The sequence below is a fragment of the Dama dama genome, chromosome 20, assembly GCF_033118175.1.
Source record: "Dama dama isolate Ldn47 chromosome 20, ASM3311817v1, whole genome shotgun sequence".
NCBI lineage: Eukaryota > Metazoa > Chordata > Mammalia > Artiodactyla > Cervidae > Dama > Dama dama.
Window position 1 is genome coordinate 58,957,751 of NC_083700.1, and position 12,503 is coordinate 58,970,253.

General features: G+C 35.0%; 1 protein-coding gene across 6 annotated transcripts in view; it reads left to right on the forward strand.

Annotated features, from left to right (window-relative positions):
• The window catches only part of TTLL7 (tubulin tyrosine ligase like 7), a 165,812-nt gene that overhangs the window by 66,379 nt on the left and 86,930 nt on the right, over positions 1-12,503 (forward strand). For all 6 annotated transcript variants that reach the window (XM_061121538.1, XM_061121540.1, XM_061121535.1 and 3 more), the window contains exons 4-7: positions 685-806; positions 1,759-1,826; positions 5,926-6,084; positions 7,950-8,166. In XM_061121538.1, the coding sequence (XP_060977521.1) occupies positions 685-806; positions 1,759-1,826; positions 5,926-6,084; positions 7,950-8,166 (566 nt within the window). The remainder of the gene's footprint in view (positions 1-684; positions 807-1,758; positions 1,827-5,925; positions 6,085-7,949; positions 8,167-12,503) is intronic.

The window sequence follows — 12,503 nt, forward strand, 5'->3', positions numbered from 1 at the left end:
GGAAGAAAGATATTAATGTGTTTATTATTATATCCAGTATTGTGCAATTTATAAAGCACGATTTTCTCTGAACATATTTTTTGTGCTTAGGATTAGAGGGTCGGAGCCGATGGGAGGGACAGAGTTTCTAGATCTCTACTATAATTCTGCTTTATTATTTTGTATCCTGTGTCAGTATAACTGACTTGGTTTTAACTGCTAAAAATAATTTGAATTAGGGAGGTGGAAAGTATAGGGTAGGTCTGATGATCAGGGACTATTTTTATCCTTTCTTTTTGTACCTAGCCCAAGGGCATGAAAAAGCCATAAAAGTACATTTTCCTGAGTCGAGGTGTTGTGTTGGCTGTGTGTGTGTTTTCACTGAGCTATGCACAGTCACTAAGCTCTTTAACAGCGTTGTGTGCCTGTTATATCTCAGAAAATTGAAACTAAGGATTTTGGGTGCCAACTAAAAGCAGTTCTCTGTTGCTGTTGAGTATAATCTAGCCTTAGATAAGTCACTGTACCTAAATTAAGATTATGCTATAACTAATGGAAATTTTACAGATAAAATCCTATGAGCTAAAATTGATATATATATATATATATATATATATATATATACATATACATATATAAGATTTTCACGATGACTGTGTTTCAGAAGCATTTTAATTTTGGTTTAACTTAACTGTTTACTTGCAGTGCGTTTAGTAATAGATGAAATGGGATTTTTGAAAACGCCAGATGAAGATGAAACAAGCAATCTTATATGGTGTGATTCTGCTGTTCAGCAAGAGAAGATTGCAGAGCTGCAAAATTACCAGGTAGGAAATTAATCATGACCAATTATTTGTCAGTAGGAAAATTCTATGAATTCCATTATAGTTTTCTTTAGGTAAGGTTCTTAATATGTTGACACATTAATTCGTTTCTCCCTGATGGCCCCGATGGATCAGTGAGTAAAGAATCTGCCTGCACTGCAGGAGACACCAGAGATGCGGGTTGGATCCCTCTGTTGGCAAGATTTCCTGGAGGAGGAAATGGCAACCCACTCCAGTATTCTTGCCTGAATGGGCTTCCCCAGTGGCTCAGCAGTAAAGAATCCTCCTGCCAATGTAGGATACACAGGTTTGATCCCTGGGTTGTGAAGATCCTCTGGAGAAGGAAATGTCAACCCACTCTAGTATTCTTGCCTGAGAAATCCCATGGACAGAAGAGCCTGGCGGGCTACAGTCCATAGGGTCTGGAAAAGAGTCAGACTTGGCGACTATACACACAACACGATTTACCTGACTAGCCTGTTGCCTGAAGACTGCGTCCTTTCAGATTTAACTTTAAGCTCTTTCCATCTTTAAGGAAGAATTGATAGAGGAAAGCTCTTCCTAGGCTGGTGCTCTGCATTATACATACAGATGAATGATGTGGAATAGATGGCTTAAAGGCGTCTGAATACGGCCATCCCTTGTAATGTCAGCTATGTGTAATTTGTCTTCATTATTTTATTACTAGAATGCAATACAAGTAAATTAAAAAATAAAAATGAAATACATGGAGTTTTAGGCTATTAAGATTTTGTATAGCTCTCCTTTACCTGTTTTTGTAGTGACTTGTACAAAATTGACTGTAGACAGCAAGTCCATTTTCACCAGCTTTTTAGTCTTTAGTCTCTTACTAAAAAACACTAAACACAAAGGATGACTGTAACTGTATCACAGTATAAATGAATATATCCATTAGGTCAATGAGAATATTAATGTTTACCTTTTTATTTTGCAGAGGATCAACCATTTTCCAGGAATGGGGGAGATCTGTAGGAAGGATTTCCTAGCGAGAAATATGACCAAGTAATCTTCATTTTCTTGTAATAGAGAAGACCTATTAAAAATTGCATAGTGCTATCTTTAACAAATTAACATTGATTTGAAATGGAATTTCAATGGAAGAGATAGAATTTCAGAGCTGGAAGGGTCTTAAAATTTTCCTGGTTCTGTTCTTTGACTTTGCAGAGGAGGTAATTGAGGATCAGAGACATGAATACCTTGTGTAAAGTCAAAGTTAAGATCAGAGCTGGAGTAGGATCTTGGTCTTCAGAATTTCAGGGTTCTTTTCACTGCAACTTGCTATCTCTCCAGCAAAAGAAATTGTTTGTTTAAATGTAAGAAGTTTTCTGTACATAACATTCAATATATGCTCACTTATTTTCAGTTAAATCTTGTACAAACTAATTTGTCACATTTTATCCCTCATGTGGATGTGTTCAGAATACTGGTTACTGAGCATCTGATATGTGCGAAGCACTGTAATAGGTGCCTGTGTGCACACACGTAGAACACATGTATATGTGCCTACTCAGGGCTACATGCACAGATATTTATTTTGGAGACCATTATTTAAAGTAATAATATGCCTTCATGGGAAAAACTGTTAACAGGTAAAGTGTTATGAAGAATATATTGCAGAATTTTTCTGCAGTTTATATTTCAGTTTATTAGATTTTTTTTCAGAAAGTTGATAAATTGAGAAAAAAATATTAAAAAGAGGATTCTTTCACAGATGAAGGTTAGGAAGATGCTTGTAATTCAAGAAATATTAGTATTCATCCATGTGAAAGCTTATAATCCATTCACACAACAATATTTTTTGCATGTCTATTATATGCCCTTGAGACTGCTAGCTTTGAAGTAAACAAGTTAATTAAAGCCTAGTTCCTGCCTAGAACTCACATTTTAGTAAGAGAGGAGCACTGATGCATAAATAGTTTGGTGCTGTCACATTCGAGGTAGAGACTGTGTGACAAAGAAGGTGGGAGAGATTCTTTATGAGATAGCGGGAAGGGTTTCTGGAGAAATTAAATTATGAGGTGGATATTGAAAGGAGTAAAGGAGTTCACCCTTTGAGAAGAAGATAAGAAAATTGTAGGCAAAGACAACAGTGGGAGGAGGTATAGGGAGACTTAAATCACATGATATGTTTGGGAGAACCTCAGGCAAATTTTATGGTTAAATAGGATATTGGGAGGCTCAACCTCAGATGATGCTGGAAATAAATGTAAAGACTAAGCTGTGTACACTGTATTATTGTATTTTGTTTAATCATTTAATCATTGTTTCTTTAATCTCTTTACTCAACAAACATTTCTGCCTATCCTGAGAGAAATGAGGAGCTATTTAATGGGCCTCAGCAGAGAAATAATCTGTTTTAGATAGTTTTGGTGACACCATAGGATAATGGATTCAATGAAGGTAGGACCAGAGAGTGAAAGCCCTGGAAGAGATGCTTGTCATTATCTAGTTCAGAGAGATAGGACGAATGGGGAAGAGAAGATGAATCTGAAAGATACAAAGAACATGGCATTGCTTGAAAACTGCTCTGATGTGAGAATTGAGGGAAAGGGGGCGAGAAGTCTCCAAGATTCTTAGGTTTCTGGATTAGGATGTTATGTGGAGGGTGTGATTTGTTAACATAGGAATTACAAGGATGGACTTCAGAGGAATGGGAATGAACCTCTAATTTGGACATGTGTTTCTTTTAAGTCATTTGTTTCCATTTAACACATATTTATTAAGTGTCTGTTAAGTGCCAGGCATTGTGCTGGGCTCTGAGCACGAAGTGATCAAAAGCAGAGTTATGGCTTTTACAGCCTTGCATTGCGGTTGTGACAAGTGCTATGAAGTAGAAGTATGTAGTCCTAAATTGGTGCATAGTGAAGGACTTCTAACTTAAGGAAGCTTTGGAGAGTTTCCCTGAGGAAGTGATATGGAAGCTGAGATATGAATGATGAGTAAGAGTTTATTGGTGCAGATGGTATGTAATAGCCTTCTGGGCAAGAAGGATAGTATGGTTCTAAGTCCTGTGCTGGGAGAAAACATGGATAGTCTAGATTCTGAAATAAGGCCAATGTAGCTGGAGCACAGAGAGGTTGATGGGGAGCAGTGGGGGAGATTGGTTCACGAGTGATTTTTCAAGATGACAATCTTTATCCTAAATGCCACAGAAGAGAAGGGGGAGATGAAGTTGATAATATGACCAAATTTGCATTTTTCCAAGATCCTTCTGGCTGCTTTGTAGAGAACAGAAGTGTTATGGCCCAGGAGAGGCAAGAGGATTAAATGTAGACCCATTAGTAGGCTATTGCAATTAGGCAGTTTTCCATTCTATAGAATCCTTGCAAGTCTCCTTGAGGAAAAAAAGATCTTCTATTAGGTAAAAAGTGAGGACCAAGTAATATTAAAAATAGAGTTAAAAAAAGCATGTTCAATATCATTTAGTAAATCTATGACAGAACTCTGAGCAGAAATTATTCCAGTATACCAAATTCCTAAGTAAGACTGCTTGTCTCTTTTGAAGCTACATATGTTTATATTAAATGATTTATGCTAGATCACCTAAATTGAATAAAGTATTTTTCTTGAATATATGTATGCTTGGATTTTTTTCAAATGAGTAAATGGTATTATTCATAAACACTTCATGGTTAGTTTTAAATATATTGTTCTATTAAAGGTTTAACTTAATCTAATTTTATATTATTACAAATTTATTTGTAAAAGTATAAATACATGTAAGGGTGTTGGAAGCAAAAATGGTATTATTATTGTGCTTCCATTAGATTTGTGTGTGTTTGTGTGTTTCAGACCAATCAATGTTAGCCTATTTTGTAGTGAGATTGTTTAGCTGGTTGGTTTATTTTGGATTTGATAGGTGGAGTTGGTGATATTTTTCTTCTTATAGTGGAAACATAAATTTTTTACAGGATTCTCTTGAAAGAGCACTTGAAGTATAACTGTATGACCTTCTAGTCATGGAGTCCAGTGGCTTATATATTCCACTCTCTAGTCTTACAAAATGGCCCTACTTCTGTGCACATTGCATACTAGGGTCCCATTTTAATTTTGACTAATCTCATTTGGGAATAATATTTGCTCATCTATAAAAGACCTGCATACGTTTATAAAGAAGACTTTTTGAAACAATCAGATTTTCCTTTAATAGACAATAATTTAAAATATTTCTATTGATTTAAAAATTGTCATTGAGAAACAATCAGATTTTTCTTTAATAGACAATAATTTAAAATATTTCTATTGATTTAAAAATTGTCATTGAGAAACAGATTTTTCTTTAATAGACAATAATTTAAAGTATTTCTACTGATTTAAAAATTGTCATTGAGAATCAGTGTGTATGAAATAAATAGCATTTGGATTAATCAAAAGCAAACATTTTATATCTAGTATTGTATCAATATGCCTAAGTTATGTATCGTATAGGCAGCCTGATTTATAGCAAATACAAAAATGTCAGGACAAACGTTATAGCAATAAAAACACATGTGTAGGTAGATAGTAGTTCATATAAGCAAAACCTCTGCTGACTCAGAGGCTTCACTGGTTTTCTCACAGAAGTAGTAAAACTCAAAAAGTACTGGGGTAAAAGGCAATTTGAAAATTCCTCCCTGTGTATGACCCAGTGAGCTCCAAATCATCTTTTAAGCGGCGGTGTGAATGACACCTGGCTGTGGACCATATTGACCACCCTCATCCCAGAGCCACATTTTACCTTGCCTTATATAACTTTTTTGTGGTTATCACATTGTATTTAATTAATGGCTTGTCTATAAATACCTTAGAACCAAGACCATGTTAATCCTCAGTGCCCAATATATAGCATATATTCAAACATTTGATCTATTAATATGTAAATTAGTACATAGGGCAGAAATTCTTGTCTGTTTTTTTCACTACTATATCCTTAGTATCTAGAATAGTGCTTAACAAGTAGTAGGTGATTAATAGGCATTTTAAAAAATGAGTCAATGAATGGATCAATAAATGAAGAAATGGAGGGAATTTAAATCATTGTAGTAAATATCAGTAGCACAGAGAAAGGAAGTTTAGACAAGTTGGAATAGAAAGTACTTTTCATATTATCTCTAATTTATAGAATGATCAAGTCCCGGCCTCTGGATTATGCCTTTGTTCCTCGAACGTGGATCTTCCCTGCTGAATATACACAATTTCAAAACTACATGAAAGAATTAAAGAAAAAAAGAAAGCAGAAAACTTTTATAGTAAAACCAGCTAATGGTGCAATGGGTCATGGGTAGGTATTTTTCATCTAGAATACATAAAATTTTTAAGGAATTGGGAGAAAGACTAAATGTAAGCATTTGCTTATGGTTGAGTTCTAATATGAAAAAATAATAAAATGGATTCCTAATTGTTGCTTATTATACCTCTTGGATGTATAGGGTAATATTTTTCATCAGATTGGGAGATTTCCAGCCATTAATTCTTCAGAGTATTTTTTCCCCTCTTTTACCTTTTGAGACTGCCTTTATGAGCATGTTGATATTATTAATATTGTCTTGTAGGACTCTCAAGTCAGTTCATTTTTCTTTTATTTTTACTTTCTTATTTCTCAGACTAATCTCAATTGATTTATCTTAAGTTTGCTGATTCTTTTCTGCCTTCCCAAATCTTATGTTTAACCCCTCCAATGAATTTTTGTTTCAGTTACTGTACTTTTCAACCTCAGAATTTCTGTTTGGCTCCCATCCACATTCCCCACCACCTTTGAAATATAATTTCTGTCTCTACTGATATTCTGCCTTTGGTGAGATATTATTCCTATGATTTCCTTCCATTCTTTGTACATGATTTCCTTTAGCTCTTTGAGCAAATTTAAAATAGTTGATTTAGATATTTATTGTCTAGTAAACAAAATATCTTGATTTCTTTGGGTATAGTTTCTATTAATTGAGAATTTTTCTTTGTATGGGCCATACTTTTTTTTTTTTTTTTTTTGCACGACTGATGATATTTTGTTGAAAACTGGACATTGTGAATATTGTAATGTAGCAACTTTGATAATTAGATTCTCCTCTACAGGGTTTTTTATTACTGTTTGTTCTAGATGTTGTTTATTTGTTTAATGACCTTTCTGAAACAGTTTTGTAAAGTCTCTATTCTTTATTGTGTGTGGTCTCTGAAGTTCCTGTTCTGTTAGGCCAGTGGTCAGCTGTAATTGTCCAATCTATTAGTATTTGAACAGAGATTTCTATGAACACTTGGAACAAAAAAATTCCCCCAGTCCTTGCAGATGGGGTTGTGTGTGTGTGTGTGTGTGTGTGTGTGTGTGTGTGTGTGTGTATGCATGTTGTAGCATGCCTTCAGTGCTCAGCTAGGCATTTGCAACTCTGCCTTAGCCTTCACTTCCTGCTTATACAGAGCTTGATGGTTACCTAGGGCCTTCTCAAGTCTTTTCCTGAGCATGCATTTAACCCTGGGCATGCATATGGGCTTCTAGAATCTTAGAAATAGTTCAGAGCTTTTCAAAGCCCTTCTTCCCCAAAGAGTCTCATTCCCCAGTCTTTTATCCCAATCTTTTCAGTTAGTCTGTCATTTCCCCCAAACATTTGTTGTCTTAGGCAGCAGGAACTAATACATCTGTCTCTAAATGTTTATCAGCATTTGTCTCCCATCCCCCTCCCCCAAGTAGCTGCCTCAGCACTGGGAGAGTTCTCAATTAGACAAGATAAAAGCAAATCCTTTGAGATCCTCCAGGGAACCCCCAAACTGATTTAAACACATGGACAAACAAAGCAACCCCAAGAATAGGTCTGTTCTGCTACCTCTAGAATCAGTGCCTATAGTAGGAACAGGGGCTGCTGCTCAAGGCCACTGCTGAGCTGGGAGATGGAGTGGTACTGGAGTAAATTAAAATGCAAAGAAGTTCTTTTAGAGAGATTCAACTGTTTTGTTTTTGTTTTATTTTTTATTACAAGTTCCCTGGTTATTACAAGCTTTTGGTTTGTATCCAGGATTCCAAAAAATTGCTTCTGACAGTATCTTTATGCTATTTTTTTGTGTGTATGTGATGGAATCACTTTCCTCTTGAGTATTGTCTGCAACTTTGTAAACATCTTGACTCCAAAATTATTCTTTTAATCTTTTCTTTAAATTTAGGATTTCTTTGATAAGAAATGGTGACAAGCTTCCATCTCAGGATCATTTGATTGTTCAAGAATACATTGAAAAGCCTTTCCTAATGGAAGGTTACAAGTTTGATTTAAGAATTTATATCCTGGTAACGTCATGTGATCCACTAAAAATATTTCTCTACCATGATGGACTTGTGCGAATGGGAACAGAGAAGTACATTCCACCTAATGAGTCCAACTTGGTAAGTGGTACTAGACACTATGATTTTATCCATTTGTTCAGAATCTGCTTTTTAAAATACCCATTGTGTATAAACATTAAATGAACAAAATTCTTCCTGTCAGACTTTTATAGTCTAGAAGAATTATATACATAAACAAGACTGCCTCTAATTTATAGACAGCTTTGTGAAAATTAGAAAAAAATTATGTATCTCCTGTTCCAGGAAGGCTGATTAGGAAAAGGCACCCCGCTCTGGTGCTCTGAGCATAAGGCTGGATTTTGAAGTATGTATGTGTATATAGTGGTCCTGGATAGAAGTGACTGATGTGGAAATATAAGTTAAAATAATATGCCATTGAGAAGTGCAGATTAAGTGTAATGGAATTGAGTGTAGGAATAGATTTTGTTCAATTTCTCACGGTAAAGGGGGTATTTGAGCAGGTTTTGTATGAAAGGTATGTTTTAGAATGTGGGAGAAAGTACATGAAACAGAGAAAGAAAATTTTATCAGAAAGTAGAGTTATAATTTTTATTGGAAGAAAAGAGAGGGTTTTAAATTTACGTTAACTAATTATGAAGTAGAGAAATACATTGGCAGTTTTGGGATACATTTTAAAATTCTATTTAGTGGAGATTTTTGTATTTTTCCCTAAGATTACCTTTGTGAAGCCATAACATATAGATGAAAGTCATGCCTGTATAGTTTATGAAGGTCTAACTATAATTTATTATCATAATTTATGATAAAAGTCATAACTGTAATTTGTAGTTTCTGAGAGATAAACTGTAGTTTATTCTCCACACTTAAGAGTTCAGTTAACCTCTACCTCTTTTTTTGGATCTACTAATTATAGTAAATATTACACTTAATTAAGGATTGTTTCCCATTTTTGTCAAAAGCCTGGTTATTGCTCTTCTCCAATATTATGTACATAATTAACTCCACCGAGTGGTCATTTTCCAAAATTAAATAATGACTGATCATAAAGGTTACTATGTTCAATTATCTAAAAAATGTTTTAGACCTGGTCAATGAAGAAGTAAGGGAACTGCCAAAATTTTTACAGGAAAGGAAGATGAAAGAAAGCAGCATCTCTTTAAAGGTCATAAGGTGTAGATATATCCAGTCTCCAAGTAATGTTTGGACTCTACTGCATTCTAGACATTGTGCTGGTTTTGGAAAAACAGTGACCATGTACTTGATCTTACAAAGCAACAATCTAGTGGGGAGGCAGAAAATAAGATAAGCGATTATAATGCCTAGTGATGAGTGTAATGGTTTAAGAAACTGAGGGTACTATGGCAGTGTATAGCAAGGGCATCTAACTCAATTGGAGATGAAGGTTAGAGAGGGAGTTTATAAAGTAAATAGTGAATAGTTTGAATAGTGAGGGGTTAGCTAGGCCAGAAATGGGGTGGGATGGGTTAAAACTCCAGGTAGAAGAGTGGCCCAGAGATGAGAGGGAGCATGTTATGTCTGCAAAGAGTAGATGTATTCAGCATGGCTGAAGCCCAGACTAAGAAGGGTTTCCTAGGTGGTACTAGTGGTAAAGAACCTGGCTGCCAATGCAGAAAACTTAAGAGATGTGGGTTTGATCCCTGAGTCAGGAAGATCCCCTGGAGGAGGGCATGGTAACCCACTCCAGTATTCTTGCCTGAAGAATCCCATGCACAGAGAAGCCTGGTAGGCTATGATTCATAGGGTTGCATAGAGTCAGCCATGAAGCAACTTAACATATATGCACAGACTAAGAAAGGATGGATGTTCATATATCAGGATGGAGAACCCTAGAGGCCAGATCTTGGTAGACCATAGCTAGGATTATAGAATTTACCCTTAGAATAAAGGAAGCATTGAAAGATATTAAACAAGGGAAAGAAGGAATGAGATTTTTGTCCTAAAAGGTCACCTGGTCTACAGTGTGGGGAATGTGAGATGGTGCTATAAATGGATGGGAGAGACTAGAGTAAGGGGGATAAGAAACTGTATTCTAGTCTAACCATGTGTGAGAAAAAAGATGATGTAATTTGAAGTAAAGATTAAGAACATAGGTTTCAGATATATCTATGGTAACATAGATAGCATTGACATACTGACAGGTTGATTTGTTGAATGAGGGATTGGAGAGAGAAATTAAGGATAAAACTCAAGAGTTTTGGCACAGACAGTTGGGTGGATGGGTGACATTCACTGTGATAGGGAGTACAGCAGCTTTTAAAGGCTTTGCAAAAAGCTGATGTGTCTGGTTTGAGATGCCCGTATAACTTCAAAATGGATCTATACTATTGGCATTTGGATATACAGTTTAGGTCTGATTTTCAGATGAGAGAGGTGAGCTACAGGCATAATCTGGGGCTTGTCAGGTCATAGATTATAATTAAAATAGTTGGTGTGAGTAAGGCTGGATTATATAAATGTAAGGCAGATAGTCAGGTTTTGAGAGGAAAGAGGAAGGGACCAGATAGGAAAAGGTAAGACTTAGAAGCTCATTTGGATGATATAGTGATTTATTCCAGTTTCTTAAGTTGTATGTATATAATCTGCTTAGGTACACTGGGTTAGGAAGTTGTATTGAAGATTGAGAGTCAGGAGATGAGGCCTCTAGGTTTTGCTTTGCCAAGTACTGTTGAGTCACATCGTCTCCTGGCTTTGATTCTCATATGTATGAAAAGGTATATTCTCTTGTATAAACCTCAGTGTTCCTCATATACCTCTAAAATTTCATGATTGAATTCTTACATGAAGGTATGAAAAATCTAAAGAGTGAAATACAAAGCTTTATCTAAAATGAGGTCACTTTATGTAAAAGAAGTTTAAGAAAAAAAGGAGGAAAAAGGAAACCAAAATGCTCCCATTTGGTTGTTTTGGGACAGCAGACTGCTGCATATTTTTTTCCCCTCTTCATATTTCTAATTTTTAAAATAGTGTGTATTTTATGCATTTGTCTTAAGTAAGAATTAAATATTGATAAACTACATATAAGGAGATCATATGAGAGAATTTCAGAAATTGAAATATAATGAACATTCAATTTTTTGCTACCAAGGTGTCAGTCCACCAATCCTTGTAAAACTTTGTAATCCTAATTAATTATTTTGAGCCTATACATTGAAAAATAGGGTAGAGAATGTAGGTTGCTATTGATTCATAGCTGCCATCACTTCCCCTTGTGAAAAATGTCCAACTGACAATTAACTGTTTGATGGGGATTTTTTGTCAAGGTAGATGTGAAATTGTGGAATTTCCAATCCTACTTACAAAGATAATGTTTTAATAAAAATGCAGTTTCATTTCTAGGATAGCTAGAATTTTTATTATTGCTGTTAGTATTCTGCCAAATGGAGAGCTCCTCAAAAATTATTTTCCAAACCAAAAAATGATTTCTAGTTTGGAAACTAGGAAATGTTACAGTTTGATTAATTTCCTTTTTCTTTAAATCAAGCACTTAAAATTAGTCAAGCTTGAGATTTATGCACTTTCTTTTAACTTAAAGCTTTTTCTACTGTGTCTGTCTTGTTCGTCTTTGTGTCCACAGGGCCCAGCACATATTCCTCCCAGTAGTGGATGTTCCTAAAATTTTGTTCAATGAATGAAAAAAAAATTCTTAATTACTTGTGGGCATGTGGATTAGTAAATACATGTATTTACTAATTTATATTAAATACATAAAATAACATGTAGCTCATATGATCAGTTCTATATATTTGTTTCAAAGATTTCAGTACTATAGACTTAAGTAACTGTAGTAAAAATAAAATATGATCTAAATATCATTGGTTATTAACAAATCAAAATAATAATCATATGCTTGAAGTATATATTAATTGCAATGCAACATAGTTATCTAAAGTGGTCTCTGGGAGTAGGATCATGAGTGAGTGTTTATGATAGATTGACATGGAGCCGTTAAATCATGAGAAGGTTTAAATTTTGAGTTCTTTTTCAAGTTTATTTGAGGATAACAGTGTCAACAAACATAAGACTATAAAGAGACTAAGACCCCTAAGAGCGCCAGTATGGAGCACTGTAAGTTTATGGTTAGTCACTTAGACACGTGCGCAGCATTGTGTGATGTTTCTGTCTGCTGACCCTGAGGGCCGTGTGTTGTGTTAACAAGTCACAGTGATCTCCCAGTCAGGATGGCAGAGCAGAGGTTGTGGCTGGTATACTGCTTCTGTTTCTGCTACTTACTTGAACTTTTTTTTTTTTTTTTTTACTTGAACTTTCACTTTAACATTTTTGTTGGAAAAGACCCAGAATGCTGTCTCAGAAAATTCTTTTCCCAAAACAAATTAGGATGAAAATTTTAGAAAAACATGAAAACAAACCAACTCAGAAAAGCAAACTTCAGAGTT